Source organism: Arachis duranensis, chromosome 6, assembly GCF_000817695.3.
Source record: "Arachis duranensis cultivar V14167 chromosome 6, aradu.V14167.gnm2.J7QH, whole genome shotgun sequence".
NCBI classification, from domain to species: Eukaryota; Viridiplantae; Streptophyta; class Magnoliopsida; order Fabales; family Fabaceae; genus Arachis; species Arachis duranensis.
In genome coordinates, this window is record NC_029777.3 from 5,773,740 (window position 1) to 5,791,854 (window position 18,115).

Sequence of the window (18,115 nt, forward strand, 5' to 3'; positions counted from 1 at the left end):
TCAAATGAAAATTTTAATAAACAAAATCTTTTAAAAGAAGTTTTTAATAGAAAAAATATAATATACTATGGAAAAATTCAACTTGAAGCCCCTATAAAGATAAAATCTGCTAATGGAGAACTTGAAATAGCTTTGATAAATGATGAAGAATTGAGTAAACAGATTGAGAAAATTAAGGATCAACAAAAAAGATCTAAAATTGGATGGATTCATATTAGTACTATACAAGTCTTAATCAAATCTACATATATGAAAGGAATTAATTCACCAATAAGCTTAGCAATCTGTGACAAAAGAATTACTGATGACCCAATAGATCAAATAATTGGAATTGTTCATGAAAACTTGGCAAACGTAAATGTTAATTCAATGCCCATCTTGGATATGCTATACCTTTATCAACTAAAAACCTTGGAAGATCTATAAGTTTGGCTTATAAATTTCATAGAAAGAATCTAATGGAACAAGACGATGAACCTTTTTCAATTACATATGCAATAAATTATGCTTTAACAAACAGCCATCATAGTATAATATTTAAAAACAAAGAAAGAATTTATGTTGATGAATTATTTCAGAAAATTGTAAAAACAGAAATACCAAAATATAAAGCTATTGAAAACCCAGTTCTATTATTAAATGAACCATCAGGAAAATTAGTTTCATCGAATTTTCAAATAAGAGAATCTAAAATTAATAGCCCTTTAAGTTTATCCAAGTTAAAAATTAAAGAAGAAAATTCTGAAATAAAAGAATTAACAAAAAAGGTCGAAAAATTAAATGAAACCCTAAACATTAAATTATGACAATAAATAAAGAAAAAATATATGTAACTTATCAGGACAAGAAACAAGAGCTCTTTGAAAGAGAAAATCGGTTGAATTATTTACAGTTTTCTGAAATAAATCAAAGAGCATTTGAAGCTCTAAAAATAATCTATGACAAGTTAAAAAGAGAAGTCGAAGAGCTGGAAAAATTAATAGAATCTCTAGAAAATAGTAATGAATCGATGATAGAATTTACAGAAATTCTAAGATAAATAATGAAGCATACAAAGATTGAAAGACCAGAAAATAAAATAAAAAGAAAAGGACGAAAAAATTAAAAAGTAAAATAAAGGAGTATAAAAAGGAATTAAATAATCTTCAGATCGAAATTGATGACCTTATAATAAAAAGGATAGAAATAAGAATAAATATAAACAAGTTGGAGTTAAACTTAAAAAATTTATAAATGCCTGAAAAATCATATTATGACTTAAAAGAATTAAAACTGTTAAAAGAAAAAATGGAAAATGAAGTTGAAAAATTAAAAAGATATTTAGAAACAACTGAAAATGTAGAAATAAAAGAAGTTTTTGAGGATTTAAGAAATTATATTAAAGAAAAAGACAAACAGATAAAAAAATTTATATACAATAATCCATGCAAAAAAGAATATTATAAACTAAAACAAGATTAAAAAACTATAAAAATCAGAATTATAAATACTAGTAATACGGTCAATACTTTTTATTATGAATTGGCAAATTATTCGAAGAGTTAATAGAAATTTCGAAAAAAAAATTAAAAGAAAAGACGACTTTAAAAATTAAGAGTTAATAGAAATTTCGAAAAAGAAATTAAAAAGAAAAAACGACTTTAAAAATTGGTATCAGAGCCAAGTTAACGATTAAGAGTAACACTTTTTCTTTAAGCAACACTTTTAATGATACGCTTTTAAATCAAAATCTGTAAATCTGTACAAAAATGTATCTGTACAGTAGATGAACCCAAAAATTAATTATCATGTAACTATATAAAATATATATGTTATTTTACTCATTTTTAATATATATTTTATTTTTCAATATTATAGAATGATTAATTTTTTGACTAACATATATTTCTCAAAGTGAAAAAATTTAATATAACTTTATACAATCATATTACATTTAATATTTAGTCAAAAAAATTTAATCATTCGTATAACATATACGTTGAAAAATAAAATATGTATTGAAGATGAGTAAAAGAACATATATATTTATATATAATTACATGATAATTAATTTTTTTTACATAATATTTTGGGCAATTTACTTAAATAAATAGAATGGCAGAATCCTTTACCTAAATGTGCAAAACTGATTGTTGTTACGTACATGTGCAAAAACGTATTCTATGTAATCCGTGGCAACTCACCACGGTTTACGAAACCTGCATAAACCGTGGCAGGTCACAACAGTTTAGGGGCAAAAAATATTGAGTGTAAACCGTGGTAAGTCACCACGATTTATGAGAAAAGTGGCTTACACATAAAATCCGGTAACCCACCGCGGTTTATGTGTGTGTAGCTATAAGTAATCTTGTCTAAATTTTTGTTAACAAGGTAATTATTTAATATAGAAAATTCAAACAGAACATTTATTTTTTTCCAAAGATAGTACTACTATATACATTTTTTCACAAAAATCCTGTAATTAAATATTTTGTTAGTACACTTTGTATCATGTTACATTAAAAATAATAAAAAAAATTAACAATAAGGTATTAAACATATATATAGGATAGCATGTTACCAAAAATAGTATAAAGGATATAACAATATAATATAAGCTATAGCATGATCACCAAAAAATAATATGGGCATGAGTAATGGCAGAAAAATACAGAATCAAGAGTACAGAACTAAGAAAAATCCTAAAATGTAAATCTCCATCTGTAAAGTAAAAATAAAAAAATAAAATAATAATCTCAATCCGAGACCATATAAAAAAAATAGTATATAGTAATACATAGTAATATATATGGCATATATTGTACTATTAGTAATTACAATGAACAATAGTTATAATAAGCACCAAAGAATTATGATCTATAACTTGAGCCTGAACTTGCAGCTACTGCTCTTGATTCTAATGGAGTTATTAGCATTAAGATTATCCACAACAATCCAGCACCTAACCCTGAAGGTGATCTTGAATAGCTTCAACTTCCCAAACTTAATTCTCACGGGTTGCTTGGTCTTCAACCGAAGAGGAACACTTCCACTTTGCTGCAGTTGTTGCTTGAATAGCCAATGGAGGGTGAGGATCGCTTGTACCGACTAAATGGCGTCGCTCACGTGGCAGGATATATCGACGAAATGTGAGGCATTTATTATGTGTAAGCCACTTATATAGCTACACACACATAAACCGCGGTGGGTTACCGGGTTTTATGTGTAAGCCACTTTTCTCATAAACCGTGGTGACTTACCACGGTTTATGCATGTCATCCATCCTTCGTAAACCGTGGTGACTTACGACCTCAATATTTTTTGCCCCTAAACCGTTGTGACCTGCCACGGTTTATACACGTTTCGTAAACCGTGGTGGGTTGCCACGGATTACATAAAGTACGTTTTTGTATATGCACGTAACAACAATCAGTTTTGCACATTTAGGTAAAGGATCCTGTCATTCTATTTATTTAGGTGAATTGTCCTAATATTTTTGAACTTTATATATAAATATCTATATTTATTCTTATTTTTTATTACATATATGTTAGTTTTAAAAAATATTTTTATAGAAACTTTCCAAAACAGCCATAACCTAATAAACTATTGAAACAAAAGAAAAAAAAATGTTCTATATAAATTGAACAATTAAAGTGTTATTAATCAACTAAGAGAGTAAAAGTACAGAAATCTCCTCAATTGCCAACATGCTGCTTGTAAAACTTTAACATACAAAGCCAGAAGGCAGATTATTATTAAGGATTGAGCACGAAAAATCACCACAGTATACTAAACATGATGACTCTCTTCCGTTGTATAAACAATTCCATGGTTAATCATGAAGTAACAATGAACACTAATTGATCAATAATATAATTAATAACACAATAAAGATGCAATTAGGTCAGCAAATCACATACATACATTCACATATACATATATGGCATTTATCACAAAGAAAGATTTAAGTCTAGAAGATCACTTGTTTTCTCCTTCTGTTCATTTATTTCTGGAATAGGTGCCTCCAGCGTCGCCGCCGCCGCTTCTTGCAAATGTTGTTTCTCCAGCACCACCACCTCTTCCTTCTCTTTCTCCGAAGGACCTGCACCTGATGCATGCGGAGTTGTTGTTGGAACATTATTATTACTATTATTATTATTATTATTATGACTACTTCTTCTTCCCAATTCTCCATAATCAATGAAATCTTCTGGCTGAAACATTGGAATCCAAGTAGCTTTTCCCTTCTTGAGTGCTTCTTCATCCTCATCAACCTTGTTATCCGTTTTGTCCTTATTGAAGAGGAGATCACGCGCCTCCTTCGTGCTTTTCACCAAGGCGAAGAACGTCTCCATCTTCTGCTCCTCATTTTCTTCTTTTTCTTCTTCACTACTCTCCAATTTCCGCTTCCTTCTTTCTCCTTCCATCCTCATCAACACTACAATTTAGTCTCTCTGTATTTAATTTCCTTATATGGAGAAGACTAAGGGAGTACGAACCTTACTCTATGTTATTGGGACAAGAAAAGATGCTCACAGAAAAGTAGTGACTAGAAAAAAAGAAGAATATGAAATTAATTAATAACTTGTTTGCCTCCATTATTTTCTCTAACCCAACATCATTATCGGCAGTGTGCAATAGACAAGAGTGAAAGTGAAAGGAAATTACCATATAAAGTAGACTGAAATTAAAATTTTGGCTTCAACAAACAATAAGGTATATTCTTAAATTTCGAAACCGACTAATGCAAATTAAAACTTTGCTACACAGTCAACAACTACTACGGGATGTGGGAAATTATTATTGCCTTGTAAGTTCAAAGAGACTGAATTTAAAGCGTGTTAGTTGACCAGCAAACGAGGTCAGGACTCAGGACCGCGTTAATAATGGTTCCAAGCACCATTAATGATTTGACAATAAGACCCATGTGGCCGTGAAAACAGTAAGGGTACGATGGTAAATTGGAGCGAAAAATAGTAAAATACAAACATTGAGCATGTAGTGTACTGTATTTATATATGCCGCTTGCGTCATCCCATAACGTAATAATTCAACCAATATTGTGTCATATGGCTGCTTTATGACAAATGATGGGGCATCTTGTGGGGAAGGTGGATGATGGATCTATGGAAGGGGAGGAAGAATTATCGCTAACCATGTATGGGGATGGGTATATGACTATATGGACCATGGACCCCATAAGGCCATAATTAAACAAATATCGGGGGGAAATAATAAGCTACCATCAATTGGGATTTGGGTGTGTCCTAACTCATGTCCGAATAATACAACATCATCATCAGTCTTATGAAAATAGTTCATGTAATTATTAACGTACATGTGTACGTCAAAAATTATAATTTTATTCAATAAAATATATTCGCAACTTGGACTTTAATTGCCTGAATATAGATTAGATTAGGCAACTTGGATTTTAGTGAAAAGCAAACAATTTTTTGTCTACCAACTGTTTTGGTGGACCAACTCAAGTTTAAGTGCGAGTAAAGCAAGCCAATCTCCACAATTTCTTAGATTAAATTAAAACCCTCCAATCACATGCTTAATTCGAGTTGACTTGACTCGATCACATATTCTTCAATAGTAAATTCTTTCATGTCTTTAAATTTGGTGTCAAATTCACTGAACTTGTAAATATCATTTTTAACTATTTTTAATAAATTAGACAACTGTATATAACCACCTTAACAATCACCACCTTCAATATTCGAATTAGAGAGTATCAGGTTCTAGATGGGAAATTTCTTTTGGTCACATTAAATTGGATTAAAAGAAATCCCGTTCTAGAAACACTTGTTGAAAATTGCAATATCTGTGGTGGTATAAGCTGAGTACTGGAGAGCACTATAACCTTACTTTAATGGATGTTCCAAATTTTAAATTAACATATCTTTCAAGACTTACATAAGCTTTATCCACAAATCAAACCAAATCATAATAATATACGAGAATTGAGGAATGGAATATGATTTGCACGCGTCCATAATTTGTCCAAGCAAAGCGACCTCATCATCATTCTTGGATTCTTGATTGCTGTGCCTGTGGTCCCATAAACATGAAAATAAAATAACAGAAAACACAAGGAGTAAGTTTTAGTCCTCCACCCAACGAACACCATGCTTAGCCCAGAGGTAGTATGCTCCAACAGGACCACGACCCCCCAATTCATAAAGCTCCAGTGACATGTTGTCCTTGTCCATCTCATTCAGAATTGGACTTATAATGTTCCACGCAGCTGCCAGCTCATCACTTCTCATAAAGAGATGGTTATCCCCATCAATGACATCAAGCAGAAGATGCTCATATGAATCCGGCACCTCCATGTTATACCTTTTTAACATCAATGCAAGTCAATTTCGTCAGACTAAGAGACTCACAACAGTTCTTGCTGTTATGAAACCACTCATCCCAAAGTGGTTTCATAACATGGTATCAGAGCTCTATGTCCGAAAGGTCAAGAGTTCGATCTTTAGTAAACTCTAAAAGTGAAAAAATAGCATAAGGCAAATAAAAGAGAAAAGAAGGCCTATGCAAAATCAAACAAACCCAAAAAGAGGCTCTTTTTTGAGGGAAAGTGTTAGAGATATAATCATTAATGTTGCCTTCTCCCATCAGCTTAAGCTTTTGGGATGAGTGGTTTCATAACACTTGCATTATAATCTAATATCAACTGCTTACTTGTCCTTGTAGAGCAGATTCAACTCTGAAGAGTCCAATTGTAACCCCAGTCCTGGAATCTTGTTGTTAACTTTCACCAGGATAGCTTCATCGGGAACATCACGAAGAATGAGCTCATTCGCGGCACGGTCAATATTATGCCCGATGGATTCGTCATAAACATTTCCTGGCACATGACGAAATTGAATCCGTATCTCCATTCTGCATAACAATATCTGATCTGGATCAGCATATAACATATTCGAACCACTAATTTTTCAGACCTGTGTTACATAAGCACATTAATTATACTATTATTATTATAGTAGTTGTAATGGAATTCATGCATGCAAACATAAGAAAGTAGGGACAGACATAGTCTTGCCATTGAATTTAAAAAATCAATCATAGAATATATGTCTGAACAAAAGTCACAAAAAGATACAGATTTTTACTGGTGTTTGATGAGTCCAAAGCCTGTTTTAACCAAAAATGGCACGCCATCCCATCGTGCATTATCAATGTACATTGCAGCAGCAAAATAAGTGGGTGTCAGACCATTTACGCATACATCAACTTTGTCTTTGCTACTTGCTTTATACTGGCCAAGAATCACATCTCTAGGCTCCAATTTGCGAATTGACCTGAGTACCTTGACCTGAGAAGAAACCAGTCACTATCGCATCAAGCTATGTTATGAAGTTTATAAACTATAATTGTACCTTTTCATTTCGAATATCTTCGCCATCAAGGCTTATTGGTGGTTCCATGGCAAGCAACGCAATTGTTTGAAGTACATGACTGTGAACAATATCACGGATAATCCCATAGCCACTAAAATACCTGCATGGGCAATAAGGACTATGCTGATGCCCTGTCATAAAAAACTACTTGTGGAGGAAGAATTTCTGTTCCGATATTTAGAAAATCATGACATATTGATCATATTTACTTAAATGGCAAGACAACCACTATGATCACCTTCCAGGCTGCACGCCCAATTCCTCTGATAAAATGATCTGCATATATTAATTAGATAATTTGATTACAAACATCAAACTAAACAAGAGAGAAATCAAGAAATTAAAGCATGTTAGTATTCAGACTAAAGAAGGGGGGCTGACCTGTATATTGTGTATGTAAGTACGGCTCCAGAGTGGCTCAAAGACAAGATTTGCAAACCTTAAAACTGTGAGATTTTCTATGAGATTCCTTCCCAGAAGATGATCAATCCTGAAAAGAAGACATGAAACAATCAATTTATGCAGCAATATTTCTGTGTGCATGATCTAATGGTCAAGCAGGGAGAGGGAAAATATATCCACCTGTATATTTGCTTTTCCTCATACTTTGAAAGGAGAGATTGTGTCAACCTATGGGAAGAAAGTACATCGAAGCCAAATGGCTTCTCAATTATAATGCGATTCCATCCACTTTGGGTCTGAGCATTGCTAGCAAGACATGATGCAACATCCAAAAGTGCTTCTTGTGGCACGGAAAGGTAGAATATCCTGTTGGCTTTGGATCCTCCCTGAGGTAGATAATAAGCTGTAATATAATAAAATATCAAAGGGCATACAACTTACAAAACAAAGATTGTTGGGACCTATTTGAGAAGAGCTGAAGAACTTTCAAATATGCTGAAGACACTCATTCAGAATTACCTCGATCTGCTCCATTCGGGCATTCAGCATGGACATACCATGTTTGTTGTCATACCCTCCATTAATATAATAAGTTCGGTTAAGGAAAGCATCCATCTTGTCCCCACAATTCTCTCTGAAAGTTTTTGTATTTCACATTAATGGAAAAGCTTGAATATCTTGTACTTATTGACTAAGCAGCAAGCATAGGACAAGATGAATAACAAAATTCTCTGAGAAATTAAATGGACCAACTTAATTGCAACTTTGGAGTTGGTTAGCTCTTTTAGCAACTAAACGTTTACATGTAAAACTCAAATTCAAGGAGAATTTGTTTACTATAGGTTAGTGAATATTTCACAGACCATGACTAAGCATGAAATTTCCCGAGATGCCATATGTAAGATACAGTGATAAATATTTTATAAAATGAAAGTGAGCCAGGACATATTATGTAGTAATAATTAGGGAAGTGAGAACTAAATCATACTGATGATCAACTCGGCATGTTAATGTGGAGGCTATACAGAATCGCAGGTCCTCATCAGTCATATCCTTCCTTGAATACCCAAAAATTCCTACATTCTGCAGATAAAGCAATGGAAATTAAAAAATTTAATATGTTAAAATTTTTAGAACAAAGCTAAAGATCCCGAAAGAAGTGGCATGACTTGTCATAAGTTGCAAGGGATGAAAGAAAAAGGTGTACCTGAGGAAGGAAGCCACTATAATAGAGAGCGAATAAAGCCGGAAAAATCTTCCCCCTTGCGAGCTCACCAGTGGCTCCTATGACGGCGATGCAAAGGGAGGGTCCTCCACTAACATCCATGGAAATGGAACTGACCTTATCTGTCACAAACTCAGCATGTGTGAAACACTGAAAAATTGCATAGAACCCTAAGCATATAAGCAAACTAACCATGAGGAATAACATGAGTGTGAGTAATTGAGGGTGAAGATCCTGTTTCCAAATTGTTCTTGAAGTGATGAATTCTATCTTGACTACCATTCGTTGACCTCTTATGCAGCTTAGCTGGTTGAATTTGAAAATTGAGCCTCTCCAGTATCCATAGTTTCAAACCACGAAACTTCCGACACAAATTACCATTTCTGACATTCAGTACGAGGCGATCACTTCCTGTAACTGAACTCAAGCTTCTTGATCCGCCCTGCAGCACATGCACAGTTACAACTACAACATTCATGCCATTTTTAAGTTCCACACGAACAATTAATTAGTAATAATCTAAACTCACGGTGACTCGGTGAGCATGGCAGCAACGGTGGATTGGGATTGAGCATTCAGATAAGGCTACGGAGGCTGAAGAAAAAGACAGTGACATTCCTGCGACTTCTTTGATATCTGCTTTGACTAAACTAGTGTGTGTTTTCGGACATGTTACGATCGGTGGTGGAGTAGGTGTTGACAGAGGACGTTTGCAATCGGAGCATCGTAGTGAGTAGTGACCCCTCCCCAAAAAAAAATTGGGCTTATTGGGCCAGCCCAATCAATATGCCAACTATTGGCCCAAATTTTGAGTATTATTTTAGAACAGTGATATTCGACTTATTCGTCTATCTAAATAAATATTAAAAATTTGGTTCTTGCTTGAGGATATATAAATATTAATTAACAATAGTTTTTACAAGGGCATGAGTTTAAACTTATTTTCTGACAGGATAAAATAGAATAAAAACGGAAATATTTTCTTTATATATTAATTGTTAATTCTGTGATGCTGGAACTTTTTTCAATTTTTTTTAATTCCTTCATTGCTTTTCTTTCTTCATTTTCCCCCGGCCAACCAGCTGTGTTAGTGCTGGAATAGATTGTAGGACCTTGGTAATTTAAGTATGAGAAAATATTAAAAACTAATTTTTAATTAACTTACATTACCTAACTTTAAAGTTTAGAATTATAATTTAAAATTTATAATTTATAATTTTAAATTTAAAATAAATAAAATAATTTTAAAAATATTAGTTGATATTAGCTAAAAAAATTGACTCTCATATATTATTCTTTTAATAATTTTTTTTATTTGAAGCAAGAACAATTTAAACTTGAATAACAAATTATCAAATTTTAGAGGTATTTTTTGTTCTAAAGTTAAGAGCGAGACTCAAATTTATAATTTTTAGATGAATATAAAAAAATTATGTCATTTGAATTATAATTTGTTGGTCAAATTTTAGAGATACTTATTACTTTTAACAAAATAAATTCCACTTTTTTAAATTACAGAGATTAACTTAAAGCTATATTTATTATTTTTGGTACCTAACTCACAAAGTGTGAACTGTTTTTAAGTTTAAGCGGATTTAATTGAAATGAAGTCAAGAAAACCACAAATTAGAATGATTCCATATAAAACGTGGAAAAGAGAGAGCGGTGAAGAAAGGATTAATGAATTATTATAATAAGGTCACCCACGCCAACATGCTCGCCTTTAAAAATGCGATAATTTCAATTATTTTAAAGAAAACGAACAACATTTGAAAACGATTCATGATAATATGATTATGATATGCAACCTCATCTGACAAAATAATATTAAATATTAAATATTGGTATTTAATTTATTTACATTATTATTACATTGTCTATAATGTAGCTCATACAGTCAGTATTTCTTGTTCTTTATATTTTTCTTGTAAATCTAATCGGAATCTTCAACTTTGAGTAGATAAGCATAACCATAAGACTGGTCGGTGAGACCTTCCGTCCCTCCCTATTCAAGATTATTCTAATTCACGGTGAGTGAGAAATTGGAATGGAATACTCTCTCTCTCTCTCTCTCTCTCGATCATATGCTAATTCTTTTTTTCTCCAATTGTGAGATCACATGCTTAATTTGAATCGTTTGTTTAATTGTTTTCTGGGTCTTTAATCATTTTAATCTTCCTGAGTTTAAGGTTAGGTGGTTTGGGGGTTAAATATTGCCATAATTGAGCTATAATCTAATCGGTGTGTGCTGTGTCCCCGCTTGAAACTGCTTTGGAATCTTAGATTTGTGAGATTATGACAACACCGAATTGTTTTGTTTCTTCTTATGCCAATTTTGTTTCAGTTCTTTTATGAGATGATTGAATTGTCCCACTCCCATGCCCCAATCTTCATGTAAAGAACTGAACTTCCCCCAAACTAGGCTTAACTTCTAGTACTTTTGGAGTTCAAAGAAAAACAAATTGAAAGGCCTGAATTATCCCTTAAACTAAAGTTGGATAGCTTTTTTCTTTCAATTCTTATCATTCTAGCAAAGGGGATATTGATTGAAGAATGTGGTGTGATATTATATGTTTCTTTAAATAAGATTAGCTTCACTAGGTAAGAAATACTAATTATTTTACTTTTGTTACTCCCTTCACTCAAAATTTGTCATCATCTAATGCAGGTATTTGTAAGATAAGGATTTAAATATTACAAACTTAACTTTACTTACTCATTGGTAAATGGGGTCCGAAGGTCCTCCATCAGCAAAGATAACAACAATTCATGTGACAGGATTTAAAAAGTTCCATGGGGTTTTAGAGAATCCAACAGAAATAATTGTCAATAATTTGACAGAATATATGAACAAGAAGACTTTGCCAAAATGTTTAACTATTGGGAGCTGCACCATTCTTGAGACCGCAGGTGAAGGAGCACTTGTTCCACTCTACCAGACCTTACAATCTGCCCTTATTGTTCCACAAGACTCTCAATCTGAATCTTCAAATTCCAACCGAATTATTTGGGTGAGTTACAATCTTATATAAGAAGAACTAAAATAAACTAAAATAAGATAAAAATAAAACAAAGAAAACAAAGAGCACTAGAATACTTAACAATGTACCTCATACTCTTGTACCACATACTCTATTATACTAATATTATATGGATTTGTATGCATAATTATATTGTTATTGCTTAATTGTCTTCTGAATAAATAAGAGACATAAATATTATTGTATAAAGAAAATAAATATGATCAAAGAAGAAAAGAACAAAATAATCTATGATACACTGAGCAATACAGAATTGTCTCATGGTTTATTTTTGTATGTGTTAATTAAAGATTTAAATTTTGTTGTTGATGTATAGGAATCTATTCTTGTTCCAACTATCTCAAATAATTATAATTATTTTTAGAATGGGATGCTTTAATAATTGATTTATGCATATTTATTGTAGAGATAAGAGAAGTTAGACTCGTCAAAGTTCAGAAAAACAAGAAATCCAAGAATAGCTAAGTTTGTTTTTTCATGCATAATTGCTTGTTGAGTTTTTAGTTCTAGAAATAATTAATTAGAGCAGTAGTAACATATAGAGAGTACCAGAAATGATTAGTGAAAAAAGTAGATTTGTATTCATTTTGTTGTTAATAAACCTTCAATAGTTCTATTCTCCTTCTCTGTTTGCTATGTGTTTTCTTTTTTACTTCCTCTGTGTTTCATACTGTAGAACTAAATATTTCATAATCTCTTCATTTATTTTCTATTAGTGTTTTAATTTTTAGTCTGGATTCATGTCTGAATATGAAGACCAAAAGAAATTAATTCTAAGTTACTCTAAAAAATTTTTCAAAGGTAGAATCTAGCTTATATAAGTTATGTTGTACTTTCTTTCTAATACTACTACAACTTAGTTCAAAAGATGAACTGAAAAAGTCAACTAAAAAATGGATAACCACTACCCAATTAGTTTTACTCAGCTATCTCAAATATTAGTTATTTCATTATATTTGCGTTTCTCTTGTTGTGCATTTACATTCTGGGTGGTTCTGATATATGTTTATTCAGCTTCATTTTGGGGTTAATAGTGGTGCAACAAGGTTTGCTATAGAGAAGCAAGCTTTCAATGAAGCTAATTTCCGTTGCCCTGATGAAATGGGATGGAAGCCCCAGGTCAGATTGGATAAGTAGATTCATTTAAATATTTTTTTATCAACAAACTTTATGATTGATCTTTATATAATTCATATGCTGCAGAGAGTCCCAATTGTTCCTTCAGATGGTGAAATTTCACGAACACGTCAGGTAAAACAGACCATTGAAGTTTTACGTACACATTTACACTCATAATTCTTTCTTAAAATAATTAACGTGTTAAACATTTAGCCTGATGTTTAATATTATTGACTGTTTTCATCATGTAGAACACTTAGTGGTCAGTTTATTGATGAACGTTAAAATTAAGAATGTATAGAAGAATTTTCATTTATTTCTTTTCAAGATAAACTTAAATACTGTCAACTTTATAAAAAATACACTTATTTTTATGTGTAATTAATTTTATTACAAATGTGTCTAAACATAAAATATTAGATATCTACCAACTTTTTTTTATGGAAGCATGCACAAGCAAATAAAATTATTTTCTATTACATAAGCAATTTGAATCAATCCCAAAGTTATGAAATAACTTCATTGATTGTGGTCCTAACTCTGTGCAGACTTCGCTTCCTGTTGTGGAGATCACCAAGGCATTGGCACAGAAGGAATATGATGTTATCCTATCGGATGATGCAGGCAGGTTTGTATGCAATTATGTTTACTACCATTCCCTTCGTTTTGCAGAGCAGAACGGGATTAAATCTCTTTTTGTTCATGTGCCACTCTTCTCAACAATAAATGAAGAAACTCAAATGCAATTTGCTTCTTCCTTGTTAGAGGTACTTGCTTCTATATGTTAATATCACCAACATAGACCCTCACATTTGGGAGCTTGATATAAAATTGTTGTGGTGTTGGAATGCTTGTGAAAATGAATGAATGTAATCTTCAATGAATAATCTCTGATGACAGGAAATATATTTAAATGGAAATGTGTTGATTGAAAAATGGCATGTGTTAATAGAGGCATTTGCTTTTCACCCATAAATGTTCGTGATTGATGATTTATTAGGGGGATGATAGTTTGACTTTGACATCTTCAAGTGAATAAAATTCATTTTCTTTTCATACTCAACAAGTAGTAGTTTAGTTGGATGGTGCTCAATATGTTACTCGTATCATTATTATTTGAGTTGATAAATCAATTTATATTTGAATATTTATCGTTTATATAATCATCTGTTATAAGAAGTTTCATTTAATTCTCACACTTATAAGAAGTTTCATTTAATTCTCTATGTATCTAATAAACAGTAGTATAATGATAGAAACGGAATGAATCTATTGCTCCACCTTCTAAGGGTGTTAATATTCTTTAGTAATAGCTATCAAAAGATTACAGGTGATTTTATCTAAGAGATTTGCTTATAAATAGATCACATGTTTAAAAATCAGCTACTACATCAAGCATTCTGCAGGCTTAAACAAAATTCTAATAAGAGCATCCTATCCAACTTCAAAGTTCGTCATTTGGTAATAAAAAGTGAAAAATACATAACCTTTGTCTAAACAAAAAGCTTTAATGGTAATAAACCAAATTTACTATTTAGTATTTTAGAATCATCAGACACCAAAATTTAGGCTTCATAGTAACAAGCAAGAGCCGTAATAAATTAAAATTTGTTTCTAGAAATAAAACAATATAAATGCTAAAACACTTGCTCATAGGTTATTCAAACCTACTTTACAAGCACTCTATTTTATTTTTACTCTGCAAGGCTTCTTAGCTTTGAAAACATCTATAGATAATTTCGCATGCACCTAATCTTATACAGTATTTAACCTTAAATGGAATTCACGGTTGTTTTTTATTTTAATATTAGAAATCAACAAGGCTAATATTTTTATTCAATAATAATTAGATTGGAAAAAATAAATAAAAAATTATCTTTTTTATTTATTTCTACTTTTTTGTTTTTCAAATGCCACAATTTGATTCACCCACCATTATATACCGTTAGCTAGTAGTCATCAAGCCACCATCTATTGCTATAAATTTTAAATTTTAAATTATTTTATTTTTTTTATAAATATAAAAATAGATATAAATTAAATGTATTCTTATATTTTAAATATTTTTTATATTGTGACCCCAAAAACACAGTCAGACCTAAAATGAATTAGGTCCAATTAAAGGAACTAATCCAATCAATACCTATCCGATTTTATAGCGGTCAAACACAATGACAATGACAAGAGTATGACCCTACTTATCTAAATAAGTAAACGACTCTTAAGATATAAGGCCTAATTAAAGGAACTAATCCAGTCAATATTTACTTGACCTTATAGAGGTTGGACACAGTGACAAGAGTCTGACCTTACTTATCCAAATAAGATTCTTAAGATATCTTCCATTTATCTAGAATGGAAATCTCAACGACTTCTCTAGGAAAAGGAAACGGTTATCCACCAATAAAGGAGAAACTTCTCTAAAAAGTAGTTATCTATTCTATTATAAATACACTGACACCCTCAGATATATTCAGAACCCAATTTACAAAAAATTGCCTAAAACCATTGTTAACTTAAGTATCGGAATCCCTTACAAATACAATCCACTACCTCTTCACAAACAACTCGAACGGACTCATCCTCGTTGGAGAAGATGTCGGACAGACCACCCTAGAACATGTGGACTTCACATTTAAAGCCCAAAAACAATCAATTTCAGGTAACTTTTAGAATAATTATTATATATAAAATATATTAAAGATATAATTATTATCTAAACATATTATATTTTAAATATTATTTCTTTACATCACATTTTAACAGTTTAACTATCATATTTAAATAAATATTTGTTTCATTTTCTCTGTATTTTAGTGATTGAGATTTGAGAGTCCTGGTTAAAATTCACTTTTCTTGACAAATATATACTTGACATCTAAACCGAGCACTTGATAGAATTATAGCTACTAATCACAGACACAAAATATTCAATTTATACATCATAAATTATAGTCGGTTAAATTTTCACATCTTTGGTTCTCCAATATATACTAGTTTACCAATTCTGCATTGCTTGGCTTGAAATGTAATTATCATGGCATTGTGAACCTTCAATGCCATTGGAAGTTTGGAACCACTTTAAAATAATTAAACTTATACATCACGCAGGTTGTAGAAAGAGTACTATCATATTTTAGAAAAAACTAGAAGTAAAAGGAGCTTTCTCTTTCATATTCCAATTTAGTGGGTGTGGTTTAATTACCTGTTCTTAATGGTTTTGATATCATTGACGCACTGAATGAAAAATCTTAGTGAGCACATAAGTGTAAGGAGGATGATAAGAAACTAATATATTAAAAGAGAAGCTAAAGTAATATTATAGTGAATGAATCGTACATAAACTTTTAAATTTTATATAAAATTATTATGTCATCTATTATAATAATATAAAATAAATATTTTAAAACTATATTAATATTATAAAAAATAATATTTGTATAATTAATCTAATATTAATCTCATAATTTTATATATTAATTATTTAACTCTACAAAAAAATTATAGTATCAAAATATTAATTCATATCAATAGTCTAAATTTTAATATTCTATAGCCTATTTAGAGAATAAATTTTATTTTATAAAAATCTATTCATCTATCTATTTATAACGTATAAAAAAATTAAATACAACAACAACTAAGCCTTTTTCATTAAGTGGGTCGGCTACATGAATCAAACGACGCTATTGAGTTTTATCATGTATCATATCTATAGATAGACCGTTTACATGTAGATTTTGTTTGACCACCTCATGGATGATCTCCTTAGGTTTTTCTCTGTCTTTCATCCATTGTCCATCTTTCATCTAATCTACCCTCTTGACTGTGTGTTCTGTAGGTTTTCTTCTCACATGTCCAAACCACTTGAGTCGTGATTCTACTATCTTTTCCACAATAGGTACTACTCCAACTCTCTCTCTCTTATATCTTCGTTTCTTATACTATCCAATCGCGTATGACTACTAATCCATCTTAACATCTTCATCTCTGCCACACTTAACTTATGTTTGTGCTCCCTTTGGCCGCCCAACACTCTTTGCTATAAAACATAGCCAGTATGATAGCAGTGTGATAGAATTTATCTTTAAGTTTTAAAGGCACTTTTTTGTCACATATAAAACTAGATGCATTCCGCCATTTTAACCAACCTACTTGGATCCTATAAGTTACATCATGTTCAATCTCTCCATTATTCTGTATGATGCATCCAAGATACTTAAAACCTCTAACTTTTCGTACGATGTTTTCTCCAATCTTCACCTCTGTAATAGATTTTTCCTTTGGCGGCCGAACTTACATTTCATATATTCTGTCTTACTATAGCTTATGCGCACATCATACACTTCTCGAGCTTCTCTCCATAAATCTAACTTTTTATTTAGGTCTTCTGTTGACTCTCCCATAAGGATGATATTATCGGCAAAAAGTATGCACCATGGCACAGGCTCTTGGATATGCTCTATGAGTACTTTCAAGACCAATGTGAAAAGGTATGAACTTAAGGATGATCCCTGGTGTAATCCTATACTAATAGAAAATTCCTCTGTCACACCACCTTTAGTCTTTACACTAATTGTAGCCCCATCATATATGTCTTTAATTGCACAAATATATACAATTCTTTCTTTTTTTTTCCAAAATCTTTGTAACACCCTAACTTTTAGCACCTCATGATTGTACTAAAAACTCATCAATGATCTTCTTAGGGCTTCCTCTGCCTTTCACCCCTTGTCCATCTTCCATATCATCCACTCTCCTGACTTGGTATTCTGTCAGTCTTCTTCTCACATGTCCGAACCACTTGAGATGTGATTCTACCATCTTTTCTACAATAGATGCTATTCCAACTCTCTCTCTTATATCTTCATTCCTTATTATATCCAATCGCGTATGACCATTCATCCATCTCAACATCTTCATCTCTA

At 31.5% G+C, this 18,115-nt stretch overlaps 3 protein-coding genes across 4 annotated transcripts; 1 reads left to right on the forward strand and 2 right to left on the reverse strand.

The window, feature by feature from the left end:
* Positions 1-3,705: 3,705 nt before the first annotated feature.
* LOC107492223 (uncharacterized) lies at positions 3,706-4,918 on the reverse strand. Its single transcript, XM_016113216.3, has one exon. It carries the CDS (start codon positions 4,413-4,415, stop codon positions 3,933-3,935), a length of 483 nt encoding a protein of 160 aa, XP_015968702.1. The 5' UTR covers positions 4,416-4,918; the 3' UTR covers positions 3,706-3,932.
* A 917-nt stretch (positions 4,919-5,835) lies between these two features.
* Positions 5,836-9,717, reverse strand: LOC107492221 (inactive glucose-6-phosphate 1-dehydrogenase 4, chloroplastic). Of its 2 annotated transcripts, none has more exons than XM_016113213.3 (12): positions 9,557-9,717; positions 9,220-9,469; positions 9,010-9,149; positions 8,791-8,885; positions 8,322-8,436; positions 7,983-8,188; positions 7,782-7,890; positions 7,639-7,676; positions 7,380-7,500; positions 7,113-7,315; positions 6,679-6,879; positions 5,836-6,330 (listed from the first exon to the last, which is right to left on the reverse strand). In XM_016113213.3, exons 1-12 carry the CDS (start codon positions 9,641-9,643, stop codon positions 6,093-6,095), a joined length of 1,803 nt encoding a protein of 600 aa, XP_015968699.1. In that variant the 5' UTR covers positions 9,644-9,717; the 3' UTR covers positions 5,836-6,092. The 2 variants fall into 2 exon arrangements, 1 of the variants encoding a protein (XP_015968699.1); XR_008010254.1 differs by having other exon boundaries at positions 6,189-6,330; positions 6,679-6,893.
* Positions 9,718-10,889: 1,172 nt separating this feature from the next.
* On the forward strand, positions 10,890-14,123 carry LOC107492222 (uncharacterized). The gene is made up of 5 exons (XM_016113214.3): positions 10,890-11,057; positions 11,696-12,038; positions 13,083-13,187; positions 13,272-13,319; positions 13,736-14,123. Exons 2-5 carry the CDS (start codon positions 11,754-11,756, stop codon positions 13,973-13,975), a joined length of 678 nt encoding a protein of 225 aa, XP_015968700.1. The 5' UTR covers positions 10,890-11,057; positions 11,696-11,753; the 3' UTR covers positions 13,976-14,123.
* The last annotated feature ends 3,992 nt before the right edge of the window (positions 14,124-18,115 follow it).

Bases quoted from the DNA above. Each gene is read 5' to 3' on its own strand.
- LOC107492222 (XM_016113214.3), top strand. From the start codon at position 11,754: ATGGGGTCCGAAGGTCCTCCATCAGCAAAGATAACAACAATTCATGTG. The intron at 12,039-13,082 runs GTGAGTTACAAT...ATGTTTATTCAG, and splicing joins ATTCCAACCGAATTATTTGG to CTTCATTTTGGGGTTAATAG. The intron at 13,320-13,735 runs GTAAAACAGACC...AACTCTGTGCAG, and splicing joins AAATTTCACGAACACGTCAG to ACTTCGCTTCCTGTTGTGGA.
- LOC107492221 (XM_016113213.3), bottom strand. From the start codon at position 9,643: ATGTCACTGTCTTTTTCTTCAGCCTCCGTAGCCTTATCTGAATGCTCA. The intron at 7,677-7,781 runs GTCAGCCCCCCT...TAATATATGCAG, and splicing joins CTTACATACACAATATACAG to ATCATTTTATCAGAGGAATT. The intron at 6,331-6,678 runs GTAAGCAGTTGA...GATGTTAAAAAG, and splicing joins AATCTGCTCTACAAGGACAA to GTATAACATGGAGGTGCCGG.
- LOC107492223 (XM_016113216.3), bottom strand. From the start codon at position 4,415: ATGAGGATGGAAGGAGAAAGAAGGAAGCGGAAATTGGAGAGTAGTGAA.